General features: G+C 35.2%; 2 protein-coding genes and 1 non-coding gene across 3 annotated transcripts; 2 read left to right on the top strand and 1 right to left on the bottom strand.

Annotated features, from left to right (window-relative positions):
- The first annotated feature begins 221 nt into the window (after positions 1–221).
- On the top strand, positions 222–328 carry LOC145633582 (small nucleolar RNA R71). Its single transcript, XR_014112892.1, has one exon. It is a non-coding gene; the product is annotated as a small nucleolar RNA R71 (small nucleolar RNA).
- A 4255-nt stretch (positions 329–4583) lies between these two features.
- LOC145631024 (zeatin O-glucosyltransferase-like) lies at positions 4584–6255 on the top strand. The gene has a single exon (XM_081683131.1). It carries the CDS (start codon positions 4740–4742, stop codon positions 6159–6161), a length of 1422 nt encoding a protein of 473 aa, XP_081539257.1. The 5' UTR covers positions 4584–4739; the 3' UTR covers positions 6162–6255.
- Positions 6256–6999: 744 nt separating this feature from the next.
- On the bottom strand, positions 7000–8622 carry LOC145632271 (zeatin O-glucosyltransferase-like). The gene has a single exon (XM_081684594.1). It carries the CDS (start codon positions 8569–8571, stop codon positions 7168–7170), a length of 1404 nt encoding a protein of 467 aa, XP_081540720.1. The 5' UTR covers positions 8572–8622; the 3' UTR covers positions 7000–7167.
- Positions 8623–16684: the final 8062 nt, after the last annotated feature.

Below are 16684 nucleotides of genomic sequence, written 5' to 3'. Positions count from 1 at the left end.
GAGCTTGAAAAAAGGATACGGAATCGACATTATGTTTTCCTTTATTTGCAAACCCTCTCGGATTCCCATATTGGGAATTGTGTATTGCCATGTCTTCGATAACCTGTCCTGCATCATCCACATTTAAATTCATAAACCTCCCACTAGCTGCCGAATCTAGTACTGATCTAGAAGAATTTCCAAGTCCATTATAAAATGCTTGGATCAATTGCCATTGTGCTAGATTGTGGTGGGGGCACTCTCTCTGTAGATCCTTGAACCTCTCCCAAGCCTCATATAATGTTTCGTCAGCCTCTTGAGCGAAGTTCTGAATAGCACTCCTTAGCACCGCTGTTCTCTCTGCAGGATAATATTTATTATAGAAATTCAAAGCAAGAGTTTCCCATTCAGTAATACCAAGTGCAGTTCTATTCAAACCATTAAACCATAATTTTGCTTTGCCACATAATGAAAAGGGAAAAAGAATCTCCCTGATTTGGTCTTGCGTGACCCCGGCTTGTCTAATGGTGTTACAATATTGGCAGAAATCTGCGATGTGAAGATTGAGATCTTCACCCTTAGCTCCGCTGAACTGCTTCCTCTCTATCATAGTGATAAATTGGGGCTTGATCTCAAATTGAACTCCATCTAGAGCCGGAGTAGGAGTAAGGTGCGGGAAATCTGTGAGCTTCGGTTGCGAATAGTCACTGACTTTCTTCTGGGCCGTCATCTCTGATTCTGAATCTGAAGGAATATCTGTATCACTAGAATCAGGGGGAGGATCTCTTCGATCGTTGTCCTCCTCAAAACCCGCCAGAATTTGTCTATAGAGTCTCCTTTGCCTATGAAAAGAACGCTCGATCTCAGGATCAAAAGGGATGTCACCTGATCTGGAACACCTGGGCATAAACAAAGAACTAAAGACAAATATGAGATTTGCCTCAAAGAACTAATGTTCTCTGAGGCAAAAGGGGGGGGGATAATCTAGACTACAAAAATATAATCAGAAAATAAAAATAAAACCGTTTCCCCGGCAACGGCGCCAAATTTTGACAGGGTAAAGTCGTATCCCCTAATCAAAAATAATTACCTAAATCACTAACTAAGGTAGATACGGAAGTAGGGTCGAACTCCACAGGGAAACAGATCTTTTTAATTCTAATTAATTATTATACTCTAAATTATCTAAGTAACCAATATTTTTAAGTATGAATTCTATACTACGAAGAATAAGTTTAGGGAGAAAAGAATCAATAATAAGGAAACCTAGGGTCACAGGTTCACCAATAATTAATATTCCGGGATAGAACGAAGTAATTAATAATTAACAATGCATAGATAACATGATTAACAGGCTCTCGCAATTTATTAATCAACATAGATCTAACAGGCTCTCGCAATTTACTAGACCTAAGTTCCTATTAAAAATAGCCTTTAATATTAAATCAACATCTGCTCGATTCATCAATTCAATATTGCTAAACATTCACAATCAAATTACATCTGCTCGATTCATAATCTAATTGCAAAGAAGTAAAACAATTCAATAGGAGATTATCATGCAATATCAATAATCAATAATAACAAACTATCCCTTCATATTAATTATGGATCCCCATAAACCCTAGAATGGAACTACTCATTAATCATCATAACTAAGCCAATCAAATAAATAATTAAAAGCATAAACAAGAGAACAATTAAAATAGCTGAAATTAAAAAGGGAAGAAATTGTACCAAAGTAAATCTGGAATTAAAGGAAGTATTAAGAACAAGAGTTTAGAGAGAATTTAAGAGAGAAAAAATACTAAGTAGAGAGAGAAAGTCTAAGAAAGAAGGTAAGTAATTATTCCGTACAAAAAACGTATATAAACCTCTCCTAAAACAAGAATTAAAACTAAACTTAATCAGGTCATAAGAAAACACGCGCCCGATCGGGCGAAGGGCCGCCCGATCGGGCCCGCCTTTTTACAACGCCCTATACTGATGTGCCGCGCCCGATCGATCCTAACTCACCCGATCGGGCGCGCCTCTTCCCTGAGGGCACTTATGCGCGCAGCCGCCCGATCGGGCGTATGCTTGCCCGATCGGGCCCGGCCTTCTTCTTTGAGGATTGAACTTCGATTGGGCTAGATTTCTCGGCCCAATCCGGATTTCCTCTCGGGTCTCGAATACTTGGTCCAAATGCCTCGTGATCCCAATTACCGAGCCCTTAATCACCGGCTCTCACCGATCTTGGGCTCCAAAAGCGGTCGTGTCCTTCTAGCTTCCGTAGTCGATCCAATAAAGCCCGGGAAAATGCTCCAAGAGTGCAATTTCCTGTAAAATACAACTAAAACTACGAAAACACTAGAACACACAAATTAGTAATAAAAGTGGCCCGAAAGAGCCAAAAACACTACTAATAACGACTTCGGGACGGGGATAAAACACTATATAAAATAGACATATCAATTAGAAGAAGATGTCAGAATGATATCATTAACATACAATAAAATGTAAGCCATGTCAGACCCTTTCCAATAGATAAATAAAGAATTATCCCTCGTGCTGTTAGTAAAGCCAAGAGACAACACATAATCAGCAAACCACTTATAACAAGCCCTGAGTGCCTGCTTAAGTCCATAAAGTGACTTTATGCAAGGGACAAACATAATTAGGATGAACCCGATCTCTGTAACCAACTGGTTGATGCATATAGACAGTTTCCTGCAATTCACCATGTAAGAAAGCATTTTTGACATCCAACTGATGTATAGGTCATGCCTTTGACAAAGAGAGACTAAGAACAGTATGGATTGTAGATTTGTAGCTGGTTTGACAACCGAACTAAAAGTCTCGCCACAATCGATGCCAATCTGTTTAATTTTACCATGAAAGATTTATGGAATGTTTTTCCTTGCTTTGTTATTCCTTTTCACAGAATATATATACAAAGACTTGAGCATAGTCCTAGGCTACAAACTAGGAAACCAACTATACTATACACGTATATCTAAGGCTATAAACTACGAGGATAATTATGAGAAATTATCTCCTTTGACTAACTAATATATACAATATATTTAACAAAAAGATCAGAAACGATAAATACAATGAAAATTGAAACAAACAACAATTCTAATTATGTAGAACTACAATCGCGACTGAGAATTGAAATTGATGAATACCCTTGCCTCTTGAATCGCTGTCCTCTGCAGCCTTCTTCTACAAGAGGGCCTTGCGATTTTTGATAGTTTTTGAATTGAACAAAATCCGATTCAATTAATTAATTATCTTATCAGTTTATCATCATTTCAATGCTTCAAAATTCTATACTAGTCACTTGAAATTAAAAATGATTGCCATAGTTTTTAAAATTGATGACTGTAATTTATAAATTTAATTTTAATTATTAACAAAATTGAAAATTTGCTTCAAAAAAAATTGAAAATTAGAAAATTAAATTAAAAATTTTCAAGAAATAATTAAATTACATGTAAAAAAAAAGAAATAATTATAAAACATTTAAAAATAATTTTAAAATCATTAAATATGGATTATTTGATTTTTTAAAAAATTATAATTGTCATTTTTCAAACAATAACCATAGAATCATCCTTTAAGAATTAAAGAGATAGGGCTTTGAATTTCACTAATCTTTTTTAACGATAGAATTTATAAATCCCCTTTAAGGACAAGCTTTCTCCGATATAAAAAATAAATTAAATAAAAAAATAATCCTTAATTATTTAGAATGAATAAAAATTAAACACCAGCTCTTTTGGTTATGAAAGTTCAAACTTTGAAATAGATCTAGTTCACATTAATTTATTATGAACCATTAATATTAGCGACACTATGTCGATTATGGTCGTTTTAGGTGAAAAAAAAGTTATTACTATATGTTACTCCCTCTGTTTTTTTATATGCATCAGTTTGACCGGTACATTTGCCGAGACACTACTTTGACCATTAATATCTTTAATTGTGTATTAATAAAAATTGAAACAAAATTATATTATGAAACTAGACATTATGACAAATCTAATGATATATTATATAATAACATTTATTTATTTTTTATAGGTGAAAAAATTAAGTCAACCATGATATATGAATAGTGCAATTTTCAAAGTGATGCATTTAAAAAACGGAGGGAGTAAAATAAAAGACATTATATTATTATAAAAGATAGGTTATTTTTTTTATAATAAAAGTTTTAGGGCCTGTTCATATTTACTAAACTGAATTGATCTGATTAGAGTTGAACTGAACTTAACTGAATATTTTATAAGAGAGGAAAATTAGAAGCTGAACTGAAATGAACTAATTAGAATTAAACTAAACTGAAATTAAATAAATATGAATATACACTTAATAAAAGCATTATACTCTAAGTGAATATTTATTTTTAGTACCACAAGGGGACAAAGAGAGTAAAAACTATACTCGGTACGAATGATTGGTCCACAATTGACAAGCTAAGTTGTCCTAGACACACACATCTAGATCAAGCATTCTGGCCGATAAATATTCAATAATTTAAATTTAATTTATATTCTGGCACGATATTTTCATGTTTTCCAAAGGTTGTCTTATTGATCATTATTAGTTCATTACTTTTAGTACCTTCCCTCCTGAAATAAAATAAATATAAATAAATAAATTCCTTCAGTAATCATCAAATGACACAAGTATTGTGAACATTACGCCAAACATTCCTTCAGTTGTAAACACTATCCTTCCAAAAACCACCAAAACTTGACCACTTAAAAAAAATGAACATCCAAAGTGGAAACCTTGAACACTCAAAAGTGGTAGTGGTAATGGTACCACTACCAGCTCAAGGCCATCTCAACCAACTCCTTCACCTCTCTAACCTCATCACCACCTACGGAATCCCGGTCCATTACGCCGGTTCCACCTCCCACAATCGTCAAGTGAAGCTCCGGCTCAATGGGTGGGACTCAAAAACCTTAACAAAAGTTCATTTCGACGACTTCGAACTCCCTCCTTACAACTCACCACTTCCTAACATCGACCATCCTAACCCGTTCCCCGATCACTTGCGACCCCTTTTAGAGGCTACGATGCATCTTCGTCGGCCCATGTTTCAACTCATGGAACAACTCTCAGTGAAGTATAACCGAGTGGTTGTCATTTATGACTACAGTATGGCTTATGTTGTTCAAGATATTAAGCTCATTCCGAATTGTGAATCGTATTGCTTTATTCCAACATGTGCTTTTACCTATTTTGCTTGTTTGTGGGAAAAGATGCCCGAGGAAGTAAAACCCTTTCAGATAGACCCAAACGATATTCCAGAATGTACACCTTCTCAAGAGGGATGCAATTCAAAAGAGATGCAAGCATTCATGGCTAATCTCTCGAAATGTTTGGGGTTCGAATCGGGGTGGCTTTACAACACCTCGAGAGTGATTGACGAAAGATATGTCGAATTGATGGAGAAGCTATCTTCAGCAAAGGGAAATAATATAAAGCATTATGCCTTAGGGCCGTTTAATCCCATTGTTGTTAAAGGCGAAAGCGGCAAAAATAGACATCAATGCCTTAAATGGTTAGATGAACAAGAGAAGGGTTCAGTAATATACGTATCTTTTGGATCGATAACATCATTGATTGATGATCAGATCGAAGAGTTGGCAAACGGCTTGGAAAGATGCGGAGAGAAGTTTATTTGGGTGGTTCGAAGAGCAGATCCAAATGATGTTTTTGCAGAAGCTGATAAATGGAAACAACCTCAACTTTCTGAAGGTTATGAAGAAAGAGTTAAAGACAGGGGTATGATAATTAAAGACTGGGCGCCGCAACTAGAGATCTTGGGTCATCCATCAGTTGGCGGGTTCATGAGTCATTGTGGTTGGAATTCATGTATGGAAAGTATTAGTATGGGCGTGCCAATTCTGGCCTGGCCTATACATTCCGATCAACCAAAGAATGCGGTTATGGTGAGCAATGTTCTAAGGATTGGTGTAATGGTGAGAGATTGGGAACGCCGTGGTGAGATTGTAAAGTCGAGTGCAATAATGAATGCAGTGAAAACATTGATGGTATCAGATGAAGGAAAGGAGATGAGGAAAAGGGCTAAAGATTTAGGCGAATCGGTTAGAAAATCAGTTGTTGAAGGTGGTGTTTCTTATTTAGAAAGGGAAACTTTTGTTGCCCATATTTCTAGATAATACTCTTTATCTTTTATTAATCTTTCTTAAATTGTTGTTGTGTGTACTTTATTTTAGTTCATTTAATTTGGATCCATCCAGTTAAAATTTTCAACTTTTGTATGATTACATTTTGAGAATTGTAGAGCCATGATAATTTTGGAGTAGAGGTGTAAAAGCACACCCGACTCGATCCATCTGAAAAATATTCGATTCAGATTTAAACCTAATAATTTAGTATAACTTAACTTTAAAAATAGGTCTGACCTGACCCGACTTATATCAGGCTCGATCCGATCATTCGAATTGACACCCCTAATTTTATTTAGTAGTACTAACATTAACAATGAATGCTTCTTTTGGTCCCATTTAGTTGATAATAATACGAGTATCATTTTGAATGATTCCGTGTATTTTAGTTTAGGCTTATGTTTGAGGAAGTCCCGACGTGTGTGTCAGATGTTGTTGGTTTTGACTCTATGATTGAATAAATTGGTTTCGTGTTTTCCCGTCAAAAAAAAAAAAAAAAAAAGGCTATGTTTGATCATGTATTTTAGCTAGTCTCAATTAATCAATTTAAGAGTTGAAATCAAATTAATTTTGGTTTAATTTGCTCCCAATCTTGTCAATTTCAATTTAAATTAATAACAATCTACTTTTTTATTAACTAGATTTTTGATGCTCCTAGCTGGACTGCATATTATGGTATATGTATCATATATGCTCCTGGTACATTATAGATATGTTTATACTCCATACAACAAGATGAAGAAACTGAAAATGAAACCAAAATTATAAACATACAAACAGAATACAAATATCACACTCGTCCTAGTGAACCAGAGAAATGCATTAGAAATTCTGAACCAAATAAAAAGGATTTTCTTCACTAAAAAAGACAAATATAAGCGAAAGGCAACATAACAAATATTGGAAATACAGGGGAAACCACTTAAAACAGGACAATTGAACTATATATTAAAATTTTGCATTAAAATCTACTTCATTTTTTTTAGCTCTTTGAGCATTATCTAGTGATATGAGCAATAAAAGCATCCCTTTCTAAACTAGAAACACCACCTTTGGCAACTGATCCTCTAACAGCTTCGCCTAATTCTGCAGCTCTTTTCTTGATCCTTTTTCCTTCCTCTGAAGCCATCAATGTTTTCACTGCATTCTCTATTGTACTCGACTTTAAAATCTCACTACGATGTTTCCAATCTCTCACAATTACACCAGTTCTTAGCACATTACTCACCAAAAACGCGTTCTTTGGTTGATCGGAATGCATAGGCCATGCCAGAATCGGCACACCCATACTTATACTTTCCATACACGAATTCCATCCACAGTGACTCATAAACCCACCTGTTGATGGATGTGCTAATACTTCAAGTTGCGGCGCCCAATCTTTTACTACTATTCCTCTATCTTTTATTCTTTCTTCATAATTTGCAGGAAGTTGAGGCTTTTTCACTATATCACCTTCTACAAACACATTGTTTGAATCCGCTCTTCGGAGCACCCAAATAAACTTCTCCCCACATCTTTCCAACCCGTTTGCTAACTCTTCGATCTGATCATCTGTTAATGAGGTTGTCGAACCAAAAGACACATATATAACCGAACCCTTCTCTTGCTTGTCTAGCCATTTAAGGCACCAATTTCTGTTTTTGCCGCTTTCACTTATGATATCAACCGGATTTAAAGGTCCTAAAGCAAAGTACTTTATACGTTCCTTTGTCAAAGATAGCTTCTCAACTAATTCAACATATTTTCCGTCAATTACTCTCGTGGAGTTGTAGAGCCAACCCGACTCAAAACCCAAGTACTTGGATTGATTCACCACAAACTCTAACATCTCTTTTGTAATGCATCCCTCTTGAGAAGGCATACAATCTGGAACATCATTCGGGTCTACTCGAAAGGGTTTCGCTTCCTCAGGTATGCCTTCCCACACACAAGTGAAATAGGAGAAAGCACATATTGGGTTAAAATTATACGATTCACCATTCGGAATGAGCTTAACATCTTGGACTACATAAGCCATACTATAGTCATGAATGACTACAACTCGATTATACTTGACCGAGAGTTGTTGCAAGAGATCTGACACGGGTTGTCGAAGATGCATAGAAGCCTCGAAAAGGGGTAATAAGTGTTGGGGAAAAGGGACCGAGAGGTCGGCATTTGGAGGGGTTGAATCATAAGGAGGAAGTTCAAAGTCATGGAAGTGAATTTTTATTAAGCTTTGTGAGTCCCAACCATTGAGTCGGAGCTTAACTTGACGGTTGTGGGAGGCAGAGCCGGCGTAATGGACCGGGATTCCGTAGGTGGTGATGACATGCGAGAGGTGGAGGAGTTGGTTGAGATGGCCTTGTGCTGGTAGTGGTACCATCACCACTACTACTTTAGGATTTTTGTTATCCATTTTTGAGTCAATTTTTTTTTTTTTTTTTTTTTTGTGGTTGGCAAAAGTTGAAGTTCTTTAAGCCTTGCTTTTATGTATATATGTTGAAAACTTGCAGTGCGCACAAAGAAATTTATTTGAGTATTCAACTGCGAAATTGCCACTGAAGTGGCCTCAATTATGAGCCAAAAGTTTGATTAGCGTTGCTTTATTTGGGTTTGATTTGCTAGTATAATAATAGTAATTCAACCACTTGTACACTAATGTTATCACTAAGTCAAATTTTGTTGAAAAAATAATGTATGCGAAAGTCACGTTTACTTGAATAATTCTAACTTTGTACCACGTCCAAAATTGGTGAATAAAATACTAAGATAGGGACTGTTACAAATTAAAATCATTTATTCATATTTAAGGACCAATTTAATCAAAAGTTAAGCGGATGATTGAGGCTCATGAATATGTTTTATAATCTATGCCCCTCACGCGGGAACCTTCGTGTCACGTTAGTCACGACACCATGTTAAAAGATCAATTCAACGGAAAACTTAAGCTTCTGGTTGAGGCCTAAGAATATATTTGGGTTAAAAACAATATCAAGATGAAGGTTATACTTAATGCATAAAAGATGTGGACTTGTAGAAATCCAACTATAATTGGTGGAACATTATCAAATCACAAAAGCGGTATCAAAGTGTTTATATTATACTTGATAAAAATTTCAAATTGATGTACTAGACTTATTGCTTTTTTTTTGGGCACGAATTCAGGCAGGCCGAGTTGGGCCTGTAAATCTGTAATGCCAAGCTTTTTCTACCATTTCAAATTTTATGACTCATGAATGTGAAAGTACCATACTTTTATTATTTAAAAAACAATAGGTGTTTGTCTTTATGTTTGCCTAATGACTTCACTGAATGCGTCATTTGCAACATTAGTGTCCTTAGTGATCAGTTAGGCAATTTCTAACAAAACATGCCAAAACTTTGCTCTAAACTAGGAGTATTGTACGAGATAGCGCCGACACCGTTAGAACTTACCCAGTAGAATAAGTTATAATGTTAGTTTTTCAGGACAGTAATTAATTATATCGGCTTACTCTCCATAATGGCTTTCAGCATCACCACGTGGAGAGCTGCTTCTGACCACGCAAGCACCTGCTGCCTATAAAGTCAAATTGCCATCTATGTCGATAGGCGACATCAGCTTGGTTATCTTCATATATATACCCAAGCATAATTTATTATTAAGGTACGATCTTTATCTCTCTCTCTCTCTCTAAAACACTCTCTGATCTCCTTTCTTATTCTTCTCATCAAATTGCTAACTTTAGTATCAGAGCGGTTATCCCCGAATAATCTCCCGGGCTAAATTAGTTAATTTGTGTTGACTGTGCAGGTGCTGAAATGGATCCCAAGACTCACATCATTAGAGCTCACCCAGAACAAGCATCATTTGTACTATTACCTGCAATTGCATGCAACTGTCATTTGTAGGCTACTAGGCTAGATCTGAATGCATGTTGTCTATTCACTATTAGATAAGATAAATTGAAGTATGTATGAGTAGGCAAGACTAACGATTATTAGGTTATGTTCCAAAGAAATAAAACTGAACAAAACTGAAAGTAAGTCCAAAAGAACAAGTTATTAGTAGGATTTGATAGATTTAATTGGGTTATAATATTACTCCTTAATGTTAAGTATACAAATATAATTGAAGGATGAGTTGTTAAATATTTGAGGACTAATTCACCACACAACTTCAAAATTGGTTACATGTAAGACCAATTACTACTAAAGATTATTCCCCCAGCTATTTTTTTTAGAAAATTTGTGAAAAAGAACCTTTTAAAGTGGTCGACTTATTGTAAAAGAACCTTTTAAGTGAAAAGTTGTGAAAAATGACCTTTTAAGCTGTATTGTGTTTTTAGGGGGTAGTAGGGTGAGTTTCTTGGTGATCAATGCCGGAACTCCGACGTTGACTTTCACGTATTAGTCACGTAAATTTTGGCCAAGTTTTGACTGAGCCGAGTTCGAGTTGCTCGCAAGCTACTTAACTCAATTATCAACCCTGATTGAAGGTTTGAAACATAGGATCCGAATTTGTCATTATGTTTTTGACTAATGACCTCACTGAATGCGTCATTTGCAATATTAGTATCAGCTACATAAAATCATGCCAAAGTTTTGCCTAGTATGAAGCAAAGAATCGTCAAATTTGGTATACTGGTCAAATTTGGTATACTATTATCATATTTTTACTGAATTAAAAAAGTGAATAAAATATTAATTTGTTGAGTAGATTTTAATTTCAATTTTGTCAATTCACCCGCATGACAATAATTATCCTCCCAAAATTTAACAATATCTATTAGGTTTGCAACAATTTTTGTTTTTGTTTGTTTCATATATTCCCTCTAATTTTAAATATCTACTCTATTTCTTCATGCGCGGAGTTTTAGGAGAAATTTTAAAAAGTAATAAAATATGGAGATAGTGGGTAAGTGTAAAAATAATAAAATTTGTAAAAATCAAAGTATTTGAGAGAATTGAAGGAAAGAAAATATGAAATTATAAAATACTCCGTATGATTTATGTTGGTCCATTATTTGAGAGAAATGAATTAAATATTTTAAAGTTTTTAAATAAGGAAATAGAGTAAGTATTTAAAAAATGTCTTCCTTGCTCATGCGCTTCTTCTGGGCGCACTCGGATAATAAAGGCATGCACTGGGTTAATAAGGATACCATGCACCTTCCTCGCGGGTTGGGTGGCTTGGGCATTCAAAGCGTGTCCTCCTTAAATAAAGCGTTGTTAATGAAACAGGTTTGGCGACTCTTTACCAACCCGCAGCTGCTAGTCTCTAAAGTTTTTGGTGCTCGAACATCCTTTCTTTCCAACACCCCTGGTACTCGGCCCCTTTATTCTGGTCGGCATTCTTATGGCCTTCGGGGGTTACTTAAGGCGGACACTCTATTGAAACAGGGTTGTTGCTGGAAAATTGGTAACGACCAGTCTACTCTAGCTGGCTCAGCTAAGTGGGTCAATGGGTGCATTCCGGAGTTCAAACCAGGAATTCCTTTGCCACAGCTGGCCTCTCATACTGTCAGTTTTTTCATGATACTACCAAAGTTGTCGATTCCTTTATCCCTGCGGATGCTTATACTATCTTGGCAATGGAGGTCCCTGATACAACTCAAGATGATTTTTGTTACTGGGCGGGTACCCCTTCTGGAAAGTACTTGGTTAAAACTGGTTATGCTATGCTTCAACAACAGCTTTCTCCTGCATATACTCCTGTTGTTACTGACTCCTTCTGGAAGGTTCTGTGGTCTCTTCACTTGCAATCTAAATGGAAGTTGTTCTTGTGGAAGCTGTTACAGCGTGCTCTTGCGGTCAAGGTGGAACTCAATCATAGAGGAGTTCCGATTCAGGATGTTTTTGTGACCTCTTTCGTGCGGAACCGGAGGATTTACAGCACCTATTCCGAATGTGCTGCAATGCGCGTTCAGTTTGGAGGAGTGGATGCCTTGGTATTCGCTCAGAATTTCATGGAGATCTTTCTCTCTTAGATTGGATCCAAGATTATATCCGACCTTTTATCAGTCAGGATGGACCTTTTGGTACTCGTCTAGGTACTTTCGTCGGTACGCTTTGGACCTTGTGGTTATGTCGTAACTCTAGAATCTTTAGGGATTCTTCGGCGTCCCGACCTTTTGATTCTCTGTTTGTGGAGGTCATGGATAATCATTCGATTTTTGTCAACTCAGAGAGTACCCGTAATATTGCGGTGGCAGACGGTGATGCCTCTTCTCCGCCTGGGTTTTACATCGCTCAGCTTGGCCTGGCTCCCCATGGGTGTACTTTACTTTCTCTCCAAATAGATGGCTCTTGGTTCAAAGATTCTCAACAAGCTGGAATGGGGTGGTGCATGGATAATGATGACCCACTGGACGATCGGATCAGAGGTGGTAGTAACTACGGGGTTTGTTCCTCACCTTTACATGCGGAGGCGTAGGCATGCCTGTATGGGCTTTAATGGGCTTTTGATTGTGGGTTCCTGTCTCTAACGATTTTTACAGATTCATATAATCTTGTTACCTTGCTTCGTGGGGAGGGTCAGGGTAATGTCGCTTATATATGGCTTATTCAGAGAATTTTACTTCTTGGTTCGCGTTTCCGGGTTTGTAGTATTTACACTACGTGAAAAAATGAATTTGGCATCGGTTCAAACCCGGCCTAAGGCACCGGTTTGAACCGGTGCCAATGTGGGGGGGTGCCAAAAAGTGGTGTAAAAAGGCACCGGTTCAAACCGGTGCCAAAACTTGAAATTGGCACCGGTTAACCGGTGCCAAAAAGTACCAAAAAAATTTAATTCACCACTTTTGGCACCGGTTAACCGGTGCCAAAAGTGCCAAAAAAATTAATTTTTTTTAACTTAAAAATTAAATAAACTAAAATTAAAATAGAATACAAAATATAAATGGAACATCACAATCAATATAATCAAATCTGTTCAATATATATATAATCAAAAAAAATTTACAGTAGTATAGATCAATAAAAAAAATTACAACATATAAATCAAAATAAAAAAAATTACAACATATATAAAAAAAATTACAATATAAATCAAAATAAAAATTTACAACTTCACAATCAAAAAACCCATACAACATATAAATCAATATACTTCAATTTAAGATCTAAATCCATGTACCTGCACCAATTAAAACAACCAAAATAAATCGATTAAAATGGTTTAATTAAGATGCGAAAAAAATTCCAAAAAAAAATCCAGAAAATTGAAAAATAAAAAAGAAAAACAGTTGAAAAGAAAAAAAAAACCAGAACATCGATCAATTAAAAAAGAATTAAACCCAGAAAATAAATAAAATTAAATTCGATTGAAAAAACCAGAAAATAAATAAAATTAAATTCGATTAAAAAAAACCCAAAAAAAATATAACAACATTCGAATAAACCCAGAAAAAAAATTAGAAATCGAAAAAAAATTAAAATCGAAAAACCCAGAAAACAAAAAAAAATTGTAATCGAAAAAAAAATTGAAATCTGAAAAAAAAAATCAAAATCGAAATTGATTAAAACAAACTTGAAAACAAAAATAAAATAAACCCAGAGATCGAAAAAAAAAATGAAAACCGAAAAAAAAAAACCCAATTAAAAGAGAATTGAAATGGAAAAAAAAAACCAGGAAAAAAAACCTAAAAATCACGAAAATAAAACCCCAAAACCGCATGCAATTTGAAAAACAAAATCAAAATCGAAATTGAAATCGAAAAAAAAAAATCAAAATCGAAAACAACACAATCAAAATTGAAATCGAAAAAAAAAACCCAGAAATAGGAAAAAAAAACAAAATCGAAAAAAGAAACCCAGAAATCGAAAACATCCAGAAATTGAAATAATTGAAATTGAAAAAAAAAAATTCAAATCGAAAAACCCAGAAATCGATTGAAATGCATGGTAAAAAAAAACCAAGAAATCGATTAAAATGGGCGGTTTTTTGGTCTTCGATTTGTTGTCTTCGATTTGTTGTTGTCTTCGATTTGTTTTTGGTTTTCGAGTGATAGAAAGGAGGAGGAGATCAGAAAGATAAAGAAATGAAGGAGATGGTGAGCAAGAAGGAAAGAGGAGGAGAGGAGGGAGAAAGAGGCGGAGGAGAGAGAAAGAGGAGAGGAGAGGAGAGAGAATGGGCAGGCAAATTTAGGGTTTGGGGGGGATTTAAATGGGCAAGTTTTTTTTTTAATAATTAAAGAACCAGTTCGTACCTTTTTATTTTTGGCACCGGTTTGAGCTGAACCGGTGCCATTTCTCTTTGTTTAAAAACCTGCTCATTCTTAGGCCGGTTTTTGCCACCGGGTTTGGCCTGAACCGGTGCCATTAGGGGTTGCCTATTTGTATTTTTCTACTAGTGTTATAAGGTGGATCGTCACCGCGTCCACAGAGCTCATCAAATTGCGGGAGAAGCGGCAGTTCATTCTATTTGATTTAATATTAATATATAGTTGTTTGTATCCTTTGTCAAAAAAAATGTCAAAAATAAAAAGTGAAACAAGTATATAAAAACGAATGGAGTAATATTTTTAACGCTTTTATACACTCTTTTATTTTGTCATTTTTTTTTTCTTACAATACCTACTTCATTATGTACTCTTTATCCTTTTATTAATTTCACAATACCACTATTATTATAAGCGGCTTTCATTAATCAATATATTCACATATAGTCACTCAAACACTATTTGGTATTTCCTCTTAACTTCACGATACTTCATTCCCTTAGAAGCGCTAATACCAATTGAGGTTCTATTAATCGTATAACTAAAATTTCCATCACCATTAACGGTTTTGCTCTGGAAAAAAAAATATAAAAACGAAACTTGAAACCACACCTACGAGGACGTTATGCACAAAATTAATTTATAAATCGACGCATATAAGGAAATAATTTACGTTTTAGCATTATTCATAGAAACCGCTTCATTTATTTAATTTTCTTTTGTTTCGATTTTGTGTGATGTTGATTTTAGCTTTTTGATTTTTGATTTTAATTTAAATTTCATTACATTGTACTGTATTATGAGAGTGAGGGATAGCTCAAGTGGTTAATTAGAGCTTCTATCCCGGCTCCAGAAGATCATGAGTTCGATTCTCGCCCCCTGCCCTTGTGGCTCTCTAAACACAAAAAAACATTGACTACTTCAGTTTTATTTTGTTATTTTTCAATTTAATTTGTTTCGATTTCTTAATTTCTCTTCAACAACAACGCCAAAGCATTAGTCCCAAAATGATTTGGGATTTATTTTCTCTTTGATGTATAAGATAGTAAGTTTTTAACATGAACAATTTTGTGAGATGGAGTTCTAACATAACAAGCACTGGAAGGTAAAAATGGGATTCTACATAGCGATGCTCCATAGAAGGTACTGCAATATGCAGTCAATCTCCATAAGCATAGAGAATAAATCAAATTCATACTATACTCAAAATAAAGTAACTAGCTTAGATTGTAATTTCGAATGAAATGGTCAGATTTGGAGCTAACCAACCAAAGAACAACGTTTGATTTTAAGTCTTAAACTGATTAATTGAGAATAGTCATGTCGGAATATGACTCGAGAATCAATCGAGGTTTGCCGTATAAGCTAAAGGATAAACTGCTTGTGTTAAGCAAGGAAGAATTGAATTGGTCAACTTTAATTGGGCATATTTCTCAAAGTACTTTGAATTTTGAAATGATTCAAGTTGGAGGTGAAACAGTGTTTCAATAAATTTCCAACGATAGGTCATATGCTTAATTCTAATAAAAAAAAACTAGGAAGTTACAGGTTTTTTACTATGAGCTGTCAATGAACAGGGTTGCTTGTCTGTGCCAAATGTGGCACATTTGTGCAGCTAGAGTTCCAGACAACAAATAGTTACTGGATGTTTGGATTAATTTTTCTAGTCTAGCACGTTTGTACCATATTTGGCAAATATGTGTTAACCTGATACTCAGGCCCGATATATGTTGGGGATATAAATGCCCATTTGGGGTTATTTTGTTATATATTCATCCACAAATTGAGAGAATCACATTGAGAGCTAGGGTTCATGTTCTTGAACCCTTGTGCTTTAAAGTGGAAATTAGTGAGAGATTACTCTTGAACACACTAATTGAAATCAATACAGTTAACTATTCTTTGTTTTGGATGGGTTTATAGTTCTCAAGTAATTGCTTGAAGGATTTTCCCATATTTTAATTTCTTGTCTCTTTTACTATTAAATTTATAAATTGTTATTTGCTAAATACTTCAATTATCAACCATTTGCTTTACCAAGTGTTAAAGCTTATAAGTTTTGATGATGATGAACTTAAACTAAAGCAAACTCAACTAAAGGTTTACAAGTGTTTAAGTACAGGAGAAATGGACCTTGGTGGAGGAAGAACATCTTGTATTATGAAGACTTGAAGAATCTTTAGTAAAAGGTTAATCAATAGAAGAAGAGTTCTCTAACAAGAACTAAATTCCTTAACAGGAATGTTCCCTAACATGAACTCGAAGACTGCAAGCTGAAGACAGTAAGTTCCACAAGGAACTTAGGCAGCGAAGTTCCAGTTGTGAACT

This window comes from Chenopodium album, chromosome 5 (genome assembly GCF_948465745.1).
Source record: "Chenopodium album chromosome 5, dcCheAlbu1.1, whole genome shotgun sequence".
Classification (NCBI taxonomy): domain Eukaryota; kingdom Viridiplantae; phylum Streptophyta; class Magnoliopsida; order Caryophyllales; family Amaranthaceae; genus Chenopodium; species Chenopodium album.
This window is presented reverse-complemented; position numbering and strand designations above follow the sequence as displayed.